Source organism: Papio anubis, chromosome 18 (genome assembly GCF_008728515.1).
Source record: "Papio anubis isolate 15944 chromosome 18, Panubis1.0, whole genome shotgun sequence".
Taxonomy (NCBI): domain Eukaryota; kingdom Metazoa; phylum Chordata; class Mammalia; order Primates; family Cercopithecidae; genus Papio; species Papio anubis.
Window position 1 is genome coordinate 53979499 of NC_044993.1, and position 18224 is coordinate 53997722.

At 44.9% G+C, this 18224-nt stretch overlaps 1 protein-coding gene across 1 annotated transcript; it reads left to right on the forward strand.

The window, feature by feature from the left end:
* Nucleotides 1–433: 433 nt before the first annotated feature.
* On the forward strand, nucleotides 434–16169 carry ZP2 (zona pellucida glycoprotein 2). Its single transcript, XM_009196129.3, has 19 exons — nucleotides 434–967; nucleotides 1060–1148; nucleotides 2245–2328; nucleotides 2715–2809; nucleotides 5406–5558; nucleotides 6633–6677; nucleotides 6825–6989; nucleotides 7980–8076; nucleotides 8173–8354; nucleotides 9141–9267; nucleotides 10109–10296; nucleotides 10377–10468; nucleotides 10570–10694; nucleotides 10842–11031; nucleotides 12561–12696; nucleotides 12773–12869; nucleotides 13750–13833; nucleotides 14766–14849; nucleotides 14989–16169. Exons 1-19 carry the CDS (start codon nucleotides 789–791, stop codon nucleotides 15129–15131), a joined length of 2355 nt encoding a protein of 784 aa, XP_009194393.2. The 5' UTR covers nucleotides 434–788; the 3' UTR covers nucleotides 15132–16169.
* The last annotated feature ends 2055 nt before the right edge of the window (nucleotides 16170–18224 follow it).

An 18224-nucleotide genomic window follows, 5' to 3' on the forward strand; every position in this document is an offset into this window, starting at 1 on the left:
TAGAAGCATATCTGTAAAGTTACCCACCTAAATATTAGCAGTGGCACTATTATGAGTGACTTTTGCCTTTTCTCTGTATCCTTCTGTAATTGCATTTTTTTGCTGTAAGCTTAAGCTTTTACACTTGGGGGTCAATAAGGCTTCATTCATTTTTTTAAAGATACTTCATGTGCATTATCAGGGTAACTTCTGCAGTAGCCAGGAGACTAGATGTTACTTAAAAGGTTTTAGTTTAGGTGCAATGACTCATGGCTGTAATCCCAGCACTTTAGGAGGCCGAGGCGGGCAGATCACCTAAGTCAGGAGTTCGAGACCAGCCTGGCCAACATGGTGAAACACTGTCTCTACTAAAAATACAAAAATTAGCCAGGTGTGGTGGCACGCACCTGTAATCCTAGCTACTCAGGAGGCTGAGGCAGGAGAATTGCTTGAACCCAGGAGGCGGAGGTTGCAGTGAGCCAAGATTCCACCAATGCACTCCAGCCTGGGTGACAGAGTGAAACTGTATCTCAAAAAAATGTTTAGTGATGTGAACAAGACTTGTTTTTTTCTCAATAAAGCCCATGATTCTCTTTCACTCTACATTGCAGTTGTAAATAATTTGCCCAAAAGATCCTAATTTCCCCCGAAGTTATAGGGAAAACACCAATTTACTCACCTGCAGCTGATTTCAGCGAACTCTGATTTCATGCCTGGCCCACAGGGGCAGCTGGCAGAATACCCGGCACAATCTGTCAGGAATCAGAGAGGCCACTTCCTTCCCTAATCCTTCCCTTTCAGCTGGGAGAATGGGAGAAGAGTCAGGTGCCCACAATGGGGAGAGCTTGTTGATGCGACTGGATTCCTGCTATAAAAACACAGAGCAGCCCACCCTCTACCCGGTTGATCTGGTAGTGCTTTTTGCTATGGCATGCGGGCAGAGAGGAGGCTCTTGGAGACCCTCGGGCTGGTTCAATGCAGGCTGGAGGTGAGTAATTCTGGAAGTGGAGGGAGCGGCTATGGTAGCTTTGTTTGTTGAAGTCCATTCTTCTTGACTATCTCCCTGTCTTTTTTTTCCAGCACTTACAGGTCGATTTCTCTCTTCTTTGCCCTTGTGACTTCAGTGAACTCCATAGATGTTTTTCAGTTGGTAAATCCTGCCTTTCCAGGTATGCCTCTTGGGTGAGGGAAGTCTTCTTAGCAGAGAAAAACAGGTTGCAGCTGGAAGGCCTAGCCGGCCAAGAGATACAGGCCTGGCTCAGACAACCTCCATTCACCCCCTTCATTACTTTGGTCAGGTTACTGGATCTTTCCTCTGCTAACCTGTAGACTTACTATACCTGCTAAATGAAAACTCAGAACACCTGCACTGCCTTCCAATCCCTCACTGCCTCAAGCTTTATGGTATCGCCAGAACAGCAAACCACCACAACTAACTTCAAACACAAACTCACGCTTAAGGAAAACATCGACATAACAGGCAAAACTGGAGCTGCTCACTTGACATTCACCTGAGCCAGAGGCTGCAGAGTAGCAGATGATGGGCAAAAGTTGATCTTAAAAAAAAAAAAATGCAGCCAGGTGCCGTAGCTCACGCCTATAATCCCAGAACTTTGGGAAGCCAAGGCAGGCGGATCACCTGAGTTCAGGAGTTTGAGACCAGCCTGGCCAATGTGGTGAAACCCCGTCTCTACTAAAAATACAAAAAATAGCTGGGTGTGGTGGTAGGTACATATAATCCCAGCTACTCGGAAGGCTGAGGCAGGAGAATCACTTGAACCTGGGAGGCTGAGGTTGCGGTGAGCCGAGATCATGCCACTGTACTCCAGCCTGGGCAACAGAGACTCTGTCTCCAAAAAAATAAAAAAATAAAAAAATAAAGGGTGTCCTCGGACTTACCCAGGACTTCGTTTAACGCCAGTTTGCAAAATGTGTTGACAAAGCTTTTGTCAGTATTCCAGACCTGCCTCCATCCGCTCCACTGTCAAGGTGTTGACCTGGCTTCTATAGACCTGCTTGTCAACCCTAACTTGGGCTTCTTCCTGAAATACTTCAAAAGCTCTGGGTGCCTGATATTTTCCTTACAGTTCTTGGTATATTGTATCATTGTTATCTTGCTCACTTGTTTGTGAGCTCTCCCAGGGTAGGGGACGATTCTTGCCTCCCTCATCTGGAATCCTTCCCATCTAAGAGGAGTCTATACATTTTTGTGGGAGTTGCATCATTTATGACTCAAAGCCCCCAGATGCTTCCTTTGCTCCCTAGGCACTGTCGTTTGCGATGAAAGGGGAATAACAGTGGAGTTCCCAAGCAGTCCTGGCACCAAGAAATGGCATGCATCTGTGGTGGGTAAGTAACGTGTGTTATCTCATCATAGTCCTGATTAGTAGACAGCTTTTGGCTTGGGCCAATCCTGTTGGTCTGGGGAGCAGAGTACCCAAATTCCTGCAGCAACGGCATCCAGCTCCCATGATGTCATGGGGATACCTGATTTGCATGAGGCCACCCAGCACAGAAGACCTATCTTCCTTTGAAAGTGTCTTACGTCAGCATCTCTGGGAAGCTTCTGGCTGCAAGTCATACCATCTCAGAGCTCAAGTCCTATCACCGAGTTGGGGTGGAAGTGAAGGGACTGAAGTGCTTTAGAAATGGACTGGTGGTCTTAACTCTGTAGCTTTGGACTGTCACTAAAATGTACTCAGCCATCCTGTCTAATCCTGCTCTGGTCTTGGCAGATCCCCTTGGTCTCGACGTGCCGAACTGCACTTACATCCTGAACCCAGAAAAGTTCACCCTGAGGGTTACCTATGAAAACTGTACCAGGAGAGTGGTAAGTCCATTGCTTTGAGCAGTTCTTGGGGAAGTACGTAGTAACCTAAGAGTTACTGGTAGTAAACTTGGCTAAGAACTTACTCTTTGGAGTAAAGCAGTGGCTCTCAACCAAGGGGGTGGTGTCTCGTGTGTGGTTCTTCTTTTCTATTATAATCTGTCCAGGCCGGGTGTGGTGGCTCACACCTGTTATCTCTGCACTTTGGGAGGCTGAGGTGGGTGGATCACCTGAGGTCAGAAGTTTCAGACCAGCCTGGCCAACATGGTGAAACCCCATCTCTACTAAAAATACAAAAAATTAGCTGGGTGTGGTGGCACACACCTGTAATCCTAGCTACTTGGGAGGCTGAGACAGGAGAAGCACTTAAACCCAGGGGGTGGAGGCGGAGGTAGCAGTGAGCTGAGATTGCTCCATTGTGCTCCAGCCTTGGCAACAAGAGCAAAACTGTCAAGGGTAGGGGGGTAGTGGCGGAGAATCTGTCCAGGGGACACTTGGCAACATCTAGAAATATCTTTGGTTATCACAACTGGGGGTAGAACAGCTGCTACTGGCATCTAATGGATACAAGCCAAGGACGCTGGCAGACAAAACATTACCCAAGTCTCCTCCCCATAACACAGAATCACCAGGCCTGAGATGTCAGTGTTGAGGATGAGAAACCCTGGCATTCAAGTACTTGAGCCCTTGAGCCCTGGCTCTACCACCAATTAGGTGTTATTTCCAGCAAGTTAGTCCTTTCAAGCCTGTTTGCCTACTAGAAGATGACAGTAATGGTGCCTGCTCCATGGGGTAATAAAGCCTAATGATGATCTACAGATTAAGACCTGGTGCAGCACCTGGATACAACAAATGATGAAACATGAGCTATTTTGATCCGTAAACCCCCATGTGAGATGGAAGGCTATTTTGGTGCCAGCAAATAGAAATCTGACATATAGAAACAGGTGTTAAAAGGCAAACAGCAGCCAAGCAGTAAGGTTTTTTCTACTGCCAAGCAACAGTATTGCCCAATCAGGAATACTAGGAGCAATAAAAGCAACCTGTCTAAGCAGAAGCTAGCAAGTTGCAATTTGGAAAGTTTGGATTTCATTGACTAGTTGGACATAGGCCTGGGGTGAGTTCTGGGAATCTGCATGTCTAACAGTCTACACCATCTGATTATGATGCAGGTGGTCTGTAGTATAAGCTTTGTGCAGATACATTCTTAGACCCTACTCTGTAAACAGGCTTGAACTGTAAGTCATCTGGTCCCCAGAGCCCTCTATGATCAACCAATGAAGTAATCATATGTCCTTCATGAAAAAATCTCATAATTTCCTTCTAAAACAGACCTTCTCAACATTAGAGGGCTTAGAGTTGCATTCCCTTAGACCAAGGGTCTGCAAACCATAACCTGTGGACTGCCAGATGCAGTCCATGGCCTCTTTGTGAGGCAGGCTTGCTCTGTAGCCCAGGCTGGAAAGCAGTGGCTGCAATCATGGCTCACTACCGCCTAGAACTGCTGGGCTCAAGGGATTCTCCCATCTCAGCCTCCCGACTAGCTGGGGCTACAGGCATGCAACACTATGCCTATCTAATCTTTTCTTGTCGAGATGGGGATTTCACCATGTTGTCCAGGCTGGACTCAAACTTCTGGCCTCAAGGGATCTTCCCACCTCAGCCTCCCAAAGCACTGGGATTATAGGCATGAGCTACTCTGCCACTGTGCCTAGTTCATGTCTTTTTTTTTTTTTTGTCTTCAAACTAAGAATGGGTTTTATCTTAATCTTCTTGAGACAGGGTCTTGCTGTTGTCCAGGCTGGAATGCAGTGGTGCAATCTCAGCTCACTGCAACCCCCACCTCCCGGGCTCAAGCAATCCCCTATCTCTCAGTACCACCTCAGCCTCCCCAGTAGCTGGGACAACAGGCATGCACCACCACACCCAGCTAACTTTCGTGGTTTTTTTTTTTTTTTTTTTTTTTTTTGTAGAGACGGGGTCTCACCATGTTGCACAGGCTGGTCTTGAACTCCTGAGCTCAGGCAATCCGTCTGCCTCAGTCTCCCAAAGTGATTGGGTTATAGGCAATGAGCCACTATGCCCAGCTGGCTCTTAGCTTTTTAAAGTTCTTTTAAGGAAACATGCTATGGATTTCATGTGGCTCACATGAGTCTAAAACAGTTGCTAATGCATAACAGAAAAAGGTTGGCTGACACCTACTTTTAGACTGAGTTCCCTAAAGTCAGGGGTAATAGCAAGGGTGGCTCTACCCAGCACAATGGCAGCTACTTAGGTACTTAACAAGTATTCAGATAACCTTGGTAGAAGCCCCAAACCAACCCCATTCAGCCAGGACCATGGTACTGAGACATAGGGCAGACACAAGAGAAATAGAAACTGAACTCCATTTCCTGATGCTAAAACTGGCCTATCAGCGTGAGTCTTCACTAACAGATTGCAATGGGCTACCTAGTCTCCCAGTACAGGAATGAGGTACCTTCCAGCACTTGTGGTATTGGTAACTTTAAGGGTTTTGCCACTCAGACGGGTCAGATGGTATTCTAGAATCCCATGGAGGTACAGCACTTAGTGTTCCCACTATGCTATTTCTACACAGCATGGTGGATACCAGATGACCATCAAAGTCATGAATGACAGTGCTGCTCTAAGACATGGAGCTGTCATGTATCAGTTCTTCTGTCCAGCTATGCAAGTAGAAGAGACCCAGGGGCTCTCAGCATCTACAGTCTGCAAGAAGGATTTCATGTCTGTGAGTGAAGTGGGCTGACTGCTTGGGGTATATGGCTACTGTAGGGGGAATATGATGATGATCTAACTGGGGCTGGGCTTAGAAATCAGACCAGGATTTAATCCTGTACTTGCTAACTTTCTGTGTGATAATGGTTTAACTTTAACCACCCTGAGGCTTTGTTTTCAAGTCCAAAGTGATGGGACAATAATGCTCACCTCAGGGCGGCTCTAAGAATTGACTGAGAGTGTATACATGGTACTTGGCATATCATGCATGGCAATAGGGTTTTACTGGTAGTTGCACTCACATTAATCATCTGACAAATGGAATACATGCCATATTCTAGGCCCTACCCTAGATGCTAAGATACAATAAGTGAACAAATGGCCCAATCACATCTTCATGGATTTGGAATCTAACATGGCTAATGTCAACCATGGACAACTAAAAAAAACACTGATATAAAAGCAACTCCATAACAATGATAGAATTGCATGGCTTTACATAGTACCTAATTTATATGGACATAGGTCGAACGGGTGAATGTTTAAGAACGTTGTCCCGGTCAGGTGCAGTGGCTCACACCTGTAATCCCAGCACTTTGGGAGGCTGAGGCAGGTGGATCACCTGATATTAGGAGTTGGAGACCAGCCCGACCAACATGGTGAAACCCCATCTCTACAAAATATAAAAAATTAGCCAGGTGTGGTGGTACTTGCCTGTAATCCCAGCTACTTGGAAGGCTGAGGCAGGAGAATCGCTTGAACCCGGGAGACGGAGGTTGCAGTGAGCTGAGATTTCACCATTGTACTCCAGCCTGGGTGATGAGTGAAACTCCAACTTGCAGGGGGAAAAGGTGTCCCAACTTACAACTAGAAAGGAGCTTAGATCTTCCAGCTGCCTCTTGGGATCAGAAGTTCAAAGAAGTATCATGACATCTAAGGGCACAGTCAGGGTTCATGTGCTTCTTCTGCATCCCACAAGCAGGCCTTTTGGTTTGATAACCACACAGCAATTTCTCTAGCAGGTGACATGAATTCAGAAACATCTACCTCCAAATCAGAGTCTTACATCACAATTCTCTTCTTCCAGTTTTCCTTGCCACGGGTCTTCTCTGGCTTGGCTGATGACAATAAGGTATGAAAGCAAATTTTAAAAATCAGACTTTAATAACCTTTAATTCTATGTTAAAGGTGATATTACCTTCAACCTGATAAATCATTAGGCTACCAGAGACTTGGTTAAGGGAGCGCCAGCCCTCTAAACAAAGCTTTTTGACTTCAGGTGACCAAACCTAAGATGGGATGGAGCATTGAGGTTGGTGATGGTGCAAGAGTCAAGACTCTAACCCTGCCAGAGGCCATGAAGGAAGGCTTCAGTCTCTTGATTGACAACCACAGGATGATCTTCCACGTGCCATTCAATGCCACTGGAGTGACTCACTATGTGGTAGGTGTGGAAGTCTTTCTTTGTACCACCAAAGCACAGGCCATTATTCCTAAATCCAAGCATAATCTCAACTATGTCTTCACATTAACTTATAATACAACCCATATAAGCATTTTAATGCCTATTAAGTGCCAAACACTTCCCTGGGTATTCACGACTATAATCCCAGCACTTTCGAAGGCTGAAGTGGGCAGATCGCTTGAGGTCAGGAATTCAAGACCAGCCTGGCCAACATAATGAAACCCTGTCTCTACTAAAAACACAAAAACTTAGCTGGGTGAGGTGGTGTGTGCCTATAATCCCAGCTACTCAGGAGGCTGAGGTGGAAGAATCGCTTGAACCCAGGAGAGGTAGAGGTTGCAGTGAGCAGAGATTGTGCCACTGCACTCCAGCCTGGGCAACAGAGTGAGACCATTTCTCAAAAATAAACAGACATAATCCTTACCTCAATCTAGTCTCTTTCCCCATAGTCTTAAATCTATACTACAACATAGAACAAGCATACGCCTAAAAGCTTTATAGGTTAAGGGGTTCTGTTTGGGTTGTCAGTGTCCTATATTTTATAGCAAGTATTGGTGCTTTCCAGGCTAATAGTCTGAACACTGCACTAAATTAATCTCCTAAAGTACTTAGGACAGGTCCTGACACATAAATGCTCAAATGCCAACCACTTCAAGAATGGTCCTATTTCCCAGTAAGAACACAAATGGATTGAAGCTTGAAAATATTGTCTGGCTGCTGATACTTTAAAACAGTCATATGGGGTAAGGACAGATCTTATCTGCCTAGAAGTGATTGGCTATAGGTGATCTAGACAACATTCTTCCAGATGTTAGAACAAGGTTAAAATAAGTGTACCTCCAGAACAGTCATTAGCAAATGCTTAAATCCTACTTGTGTCAAAGTAGTGCCCATTACTTGGATATATTCTTGCTGAGAGGATTCTTACTGGTTAGAGATTCAAGTAACCAATGTTATTTCTCCCCCTAGCAAGGTAACAGTCATCTCTACATGGTGTCTCTGAAGCTTACATTTATATCTCCTGGACAGAAGGTGATCTTCTCCTCACAAGCTATTTGTGCACCAGGTAAGGTCCCAGACAGCTGCAACCTCAGTGTGGGAGACACTGTCCTAGAAGCTTAATCAAGGCTGGTAATGGGCATTCTGTTGTCATTCCTTCTAGATCCCGTGAACTGCAATGCCACACACATGACTCTCACCATACCAGAGTTTCCTGGGAAGCTTAAGTCTGTGAGCTTTGAAAACCGGAACATTGATGTGAGCCAGCTGCATAAAAATGGAATTGATCTAGAAGCAACAAATGGCACGAAATTGCATTTCAGCAAAACTCTGCTCAAAACGAAAGTATGTTCAATCGTCAACCACTGAACTCCACCGGGTCCTTACTTGAAGTATACTCTTGTGGGTAGTCCTGATATGGCTGATAACTTGCCCGTGAGTTCTAATTGCCAACATAACAGATTCAAATGCCAGAAGGCCTCATTTGATCATCTTGCATAAGTGAAATACCAAGTAACTGATGTTCATTCTCTAAACATAAAACCTCTTTAAGTTCTGCCATGAAAAATCATCTAAGTGTTTCTAAGTCTGAAAACCGTCTAAGGCCCCAACTGAGTAGTAGCAACTACTTGTCAAATACCTAATGATGAATCTGTCCTGGTCAGCGAACAGGACACCTTGATCTAAACAAAAGGGTCCCGTAGTGTCGCTACTGAGGTTAGCCTTCGCTAGAACTGCCAGGGATACCGCCAGATGATAACCTTAGGTTGGGAGTACAATGTTATACAATACCATTTTATAACATCTGTAGAGTCCTTTTGACTCAGACCTGGCTTGGCAGAGGATTCCACTATTCTTTGGAATTTGATCTGTTAATTCAAACTTTAGTGCCTCGTACAAAGAGTACAGTGCTAGGCACTCCAGGGCATGAGTTTAAAGCAATAAATCTGCCTGGGAATACATCCAGATCTGAGGAAGTGATAGGGTCTCTCTTGTTTTGGCTTAAAGGGAACCCAGATAAGTCTGGAGTGTGTCCTGCAAGTATTCAGTGGACTTCCTTGCTGTTTCCCTGTGACAGTTCCGGGCCCCAACAGGCTGTGGCTGCTAATTGACATTCTTTTCTTATTTCAGTTATCTGAAAAATGCCTACTCCATCAGTTCTACTTAGCTTCACTCAGGCTGACCTTTCTCCTTCAGTCGGAGACAGTATCCATGGTGATCTATCCTGAGTGTGTCTGTGAGTCACCAGTTTCCATAGGTAAAGACCTTTTATTAAAACCATATTCTACCTTTTTTCTCCCTTGGCTCTTCTTATACATGTGGGCAAATGTATAGAAGGTCAGATTCTGATGTATTGCTTATAGACTGAAGAAACTAAAGACTAGTCAGATTAGAAACAGTCTAGCTGCTATGATGGGGTCCTAAGTATGATATTTTTAAGACCCCTTACATAGGTAGATTTTATGGTAACTGCCCCATGGTTAAGTAATCTAGATATTTTGGCTTAGGAGCCTGAACCTGCCATCTAGGTAAGAATGTTCAAACTTCTAGTTAGAATTAAAAGTTTAAGTCCCGCCTGACCCCGAAATTCCTACAAATTCTTAAAGAAATACAGAGTGAATATCTCTTGTTTAGCATTGCCTCCACCATGTGCTTCTGTTTAATTTGATCTGCACAAGTCAGATCAAATAGAAAAATCAGTTCCTGCCTCAGTTTCTCCCCGAACTACTCAGGATTTGTGAGTATACAAAGAAAGGATACAATAACATAGGTGCTGTACTTAAAGCCACATTAAGTTTAATTTTAAGTCAACTTCTGCCCTTCATCAGGATTCTCACTGGTCTTATGCTATATAGCACCTCTTCCTATGTCTACTGGTCCCTCCTTTGGATGAAAAGTCTTCATCTCACATAGAACAATCAACTAACTTCAGCTCCCTTTGTAATTAAAGCTGCAGATCAAGGTTCCCTCACAAAGTCTTAAGACAAATTCTGACGCCTCCTAAATTAGAATTTCTCCCTCGTAGTATATCAGGTTGGGAGATGACAGTATCACAGGGCAGACAACCTTATTTTCTCTAAACTTTCACCGCTGTCTAGTTACAGGGGAGCTGTGTACCCAGGATGGGTTTATGGACTTCGAGGTCTACAGCTACCAAACACAACCAGCTCTTGACCTGGATACTCTGAGGGTGGGAAACTCATCCTGCCAGCCTGTCTTCAAGGCTCAGTCTCAGGGGCTGGTACGGTTCCACATACCCCTGAATGGATGCGGAACAAGATATAAGGTTAGTACTGGCAGATGGCACGAGGTTAAGACTCATCTTTGATATAACTGGCTGCTAACCCACTATCTCTGACCTTTAAGTTTGAAGACGATAAAGTCATCTATGAAAATGAAATACATGCTCTCTGGACGGATCTTCCTCCAAGCAAAATATCTAGAGACAGTGAGTTCAGGTGAGATAAAATTGCTATTTGACTCTTAAGCTCTAGTTTAAACTCAAGCAATTTTTTAACCTGAAGTTCTCTGTACCTACCCTCCCTCCAAACTCTTACAGAATGACAGTGAAGTGTTCTTACAGCAGGAATGACATGCTACTAAACATCAACGTTGAAAGCCTTACTCCTCCAGTGGCCTCGGTGAAGTTGGGTCCATTTACCTTGATCCTGCAAAGCTACCCAGGTAAGAGATTGTAGTCTGTGAAATTGCTTAAATAATTGCAAACTTCCCCCTAAAATGAACATCCTGATACTGCCACACTAATGGAGCGGTGGTGACCTATGTATACGTGTTGCAGCCATTAACTACTTGAATACTATTCCATTTCAGACAATTCCTACCAACAACCTTATGGGGAAAACGAGTACCCTCTAGTGAGATTCCTCCGTCAACCAATTTACATGGAAGTGAGAGTCATAAACAGGGATGACCCCAACATCAAGCTGGTCTTAGATGACTGCTGGGCGACGTCCACCATGGATCCAGACTCTTTCCCCCAGTGGAACATTGTTGTGGATGGGTAGGTACTCCCTGTACCATCAGTTTGCCCAGCTAATCCATCAGAACTTGCCAGTAATGGGAATAAACCCTCTTGGGGTTTAGAGGGGCATTCAGCCATGTTAGACCCGGATTTAGTCCTTGTTTTCTAATCAGGACTCAATGCTGCCTTCTGTGTTTTGTTTTTGTTTTGAGATGAGGTCTCATTCTATCACCCAGGCTGGGGTGCCGCAGCATGATCTTAGCTCACTGTAGCCTCTGCCTCCTGGGTTCAAGCAATTCTCCTACCTCAGCCTCCCGGGTAGCTGAGATTACAGGGGCACACCACCAAGCCTGGCTAATTTTTGCAATCTTAATAGAGACAGGGTTTCACCATGTTGGCCAGGCTGGTCTGGAACTCCTGACCTCAGGTGATCCACCCACCTTGGCCTCCCAAAGTGCTGGGATTACAGGCGTGAACCACCACGCTTGGCCGCGTGCTGCCTTCCAATCACCTTTTGAATCTTAAGGAATGAATTCCAAAGCCCCAGAAAGTCTGACTCTACTATGGGTGTTGATCATCTGGAAAGACTGATCTCCAGCCTCCCATCTGTTGAACACCTACCGTATGCCAGGCACAGTGCTATGTATTCCACATCCACTAGTTGTACTAGTCATCTTATTGCATGAAGAAACCCTAGCTTGCTGCCTAGATAACCAGGCCAAAACAGTACTTACACAGTGGAGCTTGGATTAGAATATCCATCTGACTCTAGAATCTGAGCACTATGATACTCTGAGGTTGTAGCCACACACTTGTACACATAGGTGTTCATCCTCATAGCTCTCCTGCCGTGTCCTGTCCTACAGCTGGATCTTACTCATTCTTACAGAATAGTGTATACTTGGCTAAAACTACTTTTGCTTTCTTGAAGCTGTGGTAGCTCAGTTGCTAAGCCTTTTTTGTTTTGTTTTGTTTTTTGTTTTTTTGTTTTTTTGTTTGTTTTGTTTTGAGATGAAGTCTTGCTCTTGCACCCCAGTCTGGAGTGCAATGGCATGATTTCGGTTCACTGCAACCTCCGCCTCCCCGGTTCAAGCGATTCCCCGGCCCCAGCCTCCCAAGTAGCTGGGATTACAGGCACCTACCACCACATCCAGCTACTTTTTGTATTTTTAGTAGAGACAGGGTTTTGCCATGTTGGCCAGGCTGGTCTTAGACTCCTGACATCAGATGATCTGCCCACCTCGGCCTCCCAAAGTGCTGAGATTACAGGGGTTAGCCACCGTGCCTGGCCAAGAAACCAGTGTCTTCTGAAATGATGTAACTTGTACTTCTCATTTAGTTGGCAAACAGGTACTGCTAAAATTGTTAAAATATAACTAGCCTATACAACTTATGACTTCATAGACATTATAGGTCAGGTAAGAAATGCTGAGTAAAACGAAGATGCTGGTAGAAGGTAAATGTGGCAATAGTCCTGAAGACATTACGTATGACTAAATCTGGGCAGACGTTGAATTTCACTCCAAGATGCATGTGACTGACATCCCTCCCTGGTGCATACCTCCTAGCTGTGCATACGAGCTGGACAACTACCAGACCACCTTCCATCCAGTCGGCTCCTCTGTGACCCATCCTGATCACTATCAGAGGTTTGACATGAAGGCTTTTGCCTTTGTATCAGAAGCCCATGTGCTCTCTAGCCTGGTAAGTGATTCAGAAGTCACTAGGGGAAGGTTAAGTGTTAGTGCATCGATTCCATTTAACTCTCTTCTGTCACCAGGTCTACTTCCACTGCAGTGCCTTAATCTGCAATCGACTCTCTCCAGACTCCCCTCTGTGTTCTGTGACCTGCCCTGTGTCATCTAGGCACAGGCGAGGTAAAAACTTCAAATTCCTGTTTCTGTGAGTCTAATTCAAAGCAAGTATCAACTTTTCAGAATAGAAGATCTTAAAGACAGGTATAACTCACTCTTCACTTAGTGCCAAGAGCTCTTGTTGGCCCAGTCAAGACTTCTTGGCCCAGTCTAGCTTATTCATGTGACAGGTCTAAGATGAACAGGTTCTTGTCTAGTTCTATAGATGAGTTCTTTAAGAATCAACCTTTTTTTTTTTTTTTTGACAGAGTTTTGCTCTTGTTGCCCAGGCTAGAGTAAGATGGTGTGATCTTGGCTCACTGCAACCTCTGCCTCCCGAGTTCAAGTGAAGTGATTCTCCTGCCTCAGCCTCCCAAGTAGCTGGGATTACAGGCACCCACCACCACACCCAGCTAACATTTTTTATTTTTATTTTTATTTTTATTTTTTTGAGATGGAGTCTCGCTGTGTCACCCAGGCTGGAGTGCAGTGGCCAGATCTCAGCTCACTGCAAGCTCCGCCTCCCGGGTTTATGCCATTCTCCTGCCTCAGCCTCCCGAGTAGCTGGGACTACAGGTGCCCGCCACCACGCCTGGCTAGTTTTTTGTATTTTTAGTAGAGATGGGGTTTCACCATGTTGGCCAGGCTGTTCTCAATCTCCTGACCTCAGGTGATCCACCCACCTCAGCCTCCCAAAGTGCTGGGATTACAGGCATGAGCCACCACGCCTGACCCCAAGAATCCATCCCACTTTTACAGGAAAGGGCATAACCTATCCTGCAAAGGCAGGACAAACCACATGGACAAAATATTCCAGAGAGCTTCTACTTCTAAGGATTCCATTGACACACCTCTCGAACCACTATTCCAGAGGCTAAACACAAACTTGATCCCCTGTCTCCAGCCACAGGGGCCACTGAAGCAGAGAAAATGACAGTCAGCCTCCCAGGACCCATCCTGCTATTGTCAGATGACTCTTCATTCAGAGGTATGGACCTAAAGCTTGGAGTACTTCCTGGATTCAAGTTCTTAGCTTTTTATGCCAAGCGGTCAGTGTTTACATATACCATGTACCCATGGTAAGTCTAAACAATAGAAGAATAAAAGGCTAAGTCTCTTCCCAGAGGTAGGCTTCTATTAAGTCTCCTGTGTACTCTTCTAGAAATCACTTCAACACAAGTAGGATCTTCTACCTACTGATCTAGAACTTGGTCTCTAACTTGTCTTATCTACCTTATATCTGTACAAAGAACCATATAGGATTCCATGTGGCTCTACCTTAGTCATGATCCTCATTCATGGATATCTATAGGTTTATTTCTAGTGTTGTCCTCAGTCCATACTAGAATCCTTTTTTTTTTCTTTTTGAGATGAAGTTCCATTCTTGTCACCCAGGCTGGAGTGCAATGGTGTGATCTTGGCTCATTGCAACCTCTGCCTCCCGGGTTCAAGTGATTCTCCTGCCTCAGCCTCCCAAGTATCAGGGATTACAGGCACCTGCCACTGTGCCTAGCTACCTTTTTTTTTTTGTATTTTTAATAGAGATGGGGTTTCACCATGTTGGCCATGCTGTCCTTGAACTCCTGACCTCAGGTGATCCGCCCGCCTTAGCCTCCCAAAGTGCTGGGATTACAGGCGTGAGCCACCACACCTGGCCACATACACATAAAAAAATCCTCTTAAGTCTCTAACTACTATACAAGAAATTCAAGGTACATTTCTAGTAGGATTAGGTCAGAGCATATACATCTTAACATGCTATGGCCAAACTTAAGTCTGTATTAGTTTATATTCCTGTTATCACATATCCTTACCTGAGATAGTCTTAATGAGCAACCTGTGGGATCACACCCTCAGGGGACAGCTAACCACATCGACTATCATGAAGATGTTGTACTAAACTCTCAGGTTCTTCCCTAGGTGTTGGCTCATCTGATCTAAAAGCAAGTGGGAGCAGTGGGGAGAAGAGTAGGAGCGAAACAGGGGAGGAGGTTGGCTCACGAGGTAAGTTTATTCAGTGTTGCACATTTCTGAAATAAGCCTGTTGAAGGCTTAGTTTTACCCCCTTCTCTGGGGAGCCTTATGTAAGGCTTCAACTTACCCTTAAAAATACTGAAGACTCAAATGTCGTCTTCCTTTGTAGATGTTATGGACACCAAAGGGCACAGGACTGCTGGAGATGTTGGTTCCAAAGCTGTGGCTGCTGTGGCTGCCTTGGCAGGTGTGGTGGCAACTCTAGGCTTCATCTGTTACCTGTACAAGAAAAGGACTGTGTCAAATCACTAAATGGGCTTCTAAATAAAGCATTCAAAATAAGTCTCTTGCCTTCTACATTCTCATTAAGATTAGATGACAAGGGATCATTTCTTTTGTTCCTCAGTGTAGAGGCAGTACCTCGGCAATCCTCTGGGCAGGATTTGTGTATAGATACAAATAGAGAAATTCATGATATAATTGTTTTCTGTCATTTGGCCCCTTCTGATTCTCTAACCCAACATGAGTCCTCTGACACTCCCAGTCAACAGTAGAGCTGAGCTACAGCCCACCTCTGGGGGTACACTTGAGTCTACAATCTTATATAGGATAAGAAGCCAGCAAGCTACCCACAATTACTGGCAGAAATCCCACCCTCCTTTTTTAAGGGAAGGGCAACCAGATGTTCCTAAGAAAGTAATATAAGAACCTACTTCAAGGTAATTCCTAACTCAAGTTACACTCAAGCTTACAACTTTCCTGAGCTTAAAAGGACTTAGTTACCTTCCCGCTTAAACTAAAGACAAGCAATCTTTCTTTGGTAAGGAAAGGAATACTAAAGTGCCAGAGTCCTAAGACCCAATTATAACATTCCAAGAATCGGACTCCACCATTCAACTGAGCCTAGAGTGAGTTTTCCACTACCTGTATTTTGATCTTGACCCTCTCCTGAGTCCTTCTTCCTGAGGGTAGCCAGTCTTATTCTAAGCAATTATGTCAACATGACTAGTATCTGCTTTATACTGCAGCTGTTAGAGACCTTCAAGATATATGGAAACTCACTTGTATTCTAGAAAACTTGAGTCTAAAATTTTTGCCAGGAAATACTTCAGATCTACATATGGCAGGAAGAATAAAAGTGATGAAAGCTTCTAGTGGTTGGATTTAAATGTCAGCTCAGTCATACTCTTGGGTTTCTCAAAATCTAACCTTGAGGTTGAATATTGTGATGCCTATCTAGTCATCTTGTGGTTTTCTATAGGCACGATCTCAGCTCATTGCAACCTCCGCCTCCTGGGTCCAAGCGATTCTCCTGCCTCAGCCTCCTGAGTAGCTGGGATTGCAGGCACCTGCCACCAAGCCTGGCTAATTTTTATATTTTTAGTAGAGATGGTGTTTCACCATGTTGGCCGGGCTGGTCTTGAGCTCCTGACCTCAGGTGATCTGCCTGCCTCGGCCTCGGCCTCCCAAAGTGTTGGGATTACAGGCGTAAGACACCGTGCACAGCACCCGTTCTAGAGTTCTGCCACACAGACTTAAAAGGTAGCTTTCTAAATCCTTTGGGTAGGTCTTACAGGTAAGACTCTGATGTGGGGAAAGAACCACACATACCTTATATAGAAGGTCTGGCATTTCTACAGTAATAGGGTCAAAAGCTCAAATTGTCTCATCAAAACCCTTGTTTGGACCTTGCTTTTAAGGATATAAGACAGTCTGCTAATGATAAAGCAAGAAATAGTCTTAGACTCAAAATTGTATGACTTTATCAAGTTGCATTGTATATCATAACTAAATCTCATGTACCATGCTTTCTAATGGCATTTTAAAAAATGGCCACTTAAATGGCTTCCTGACCCTGAATGACACCTACCCCCTGTTCCATGTCTAGGAATTACATCCTAATTCCTAGAGCCTGTGAATATTACTTTTACATGGCAACATGGACTCTGCAGTTGTGACTAAGGGTCTTGACATGCTAAGATCATCCCGGTGGGCCCAATCACAAATGTCTTTATAAAACAGGAAGGTCAGCAAGGCACGGTGGCTCATGCCGGTAATCCCAGCACTGTGGGAGGCTGAGGCATGTGGATCACCTGAGGTCAGGAGTTCAAGATCAGCGTGGCCAACATGGTGAAATACCGTCTCTACTAAAAATACAAAAAATTAGCTGGGCATGGTGGCAGGTGCCTATAATCCCAGATACACAGGAGGCTGAGGCAGGAGAATTGCTTGAACTCAGGAGGTGGAGGTTGCAGTGAGCCGAGATTGCGACATTGCACTCTAGCCTGGGCAAGAAGAGTGAAACTCCATCTCAAAAATAAAAACAAGGGTGAGAATTGGATGTATCAATGGAAGTGGAAATTGGAATGATACAGGGTCACAGAAAACATAGGCAGCCTCCAGTGGGGAAACAAGCAAATATCTTCCCATACAGCCTCTAGAAAGAGTACAGCTCTGCTGTACCACTTTAGACTTCTGACCTCCAGAATTGTGAGATTGTTTTGTGCCATTCAGCTAACTTGTTACAGCAACAATAGGAAATTTTAAAAACTGAGTCACTACCCACAACTTGAAAAACATGGCTTAAAAATGCACATTTTACAGATGAGCAACTTGAGCCCTAGAGAAGCTTGTCCAGGATGTCATAGCCCCTTGATTACAGAGCTAGAGCCTCTCAGCTGCAAGTCGGTCCACTTGTATAGAGTCACAAGTCGGGATCAAGGTCCCCTGGGTCTCAAGGCAGTTCACAGCGTGACTTGGTTCTGATGTGTTTGCCAAAAACGCTAAAGCAGAACCTTGAGAGTGAAAAGCCAAGCTGGTGTGGAGCAGCTACCGGGATGAACACTTGTTGCCATGGTAGCCTGGGAGCAGTTGACTAAAGTCGTGTTCTCGCCTTCTGAAAGTATGCATCCTACTATATATGGGGGAGGCAGCCTCCTCAGACAGGAACTGTGTGGGAAGAGAGTCGAGCTTAAATCCCGAGAGACTGCTGCTTCAACCACGCTAGCGTGCTTGCAATCTCCCTTATCACGTAGTGATGGGCTGTAATTGTCATACAGGTGTCAAGAGTAGAATGATGGAGCTTTGGAGTTTTAATAGTTTGAACAGTTCTGATTGATGGTGGAGGTTGCAGGAGTTGAAAACAGACTTGTGTGCCCTGGGAAGCCACCTGTAATGTAATGTACTACTTTCCCCTGCCCTATTTTGCATTGGGAAGTTCTGTGGGATGCATAGAGCTCTAGAGCAAGAGTTGGGTTTGGGTTCTGGATCTACATCCCTCTGGCTGCGTGGCCTTGGGCAGACAGAACAATCTCTGAGCATGCTTCCACATCTGTAAAAATGGAATACAACCTAATTTGGAAGCATGTGAGGGCTCAACGAGATAACCGTTGTATTGATGTGCGC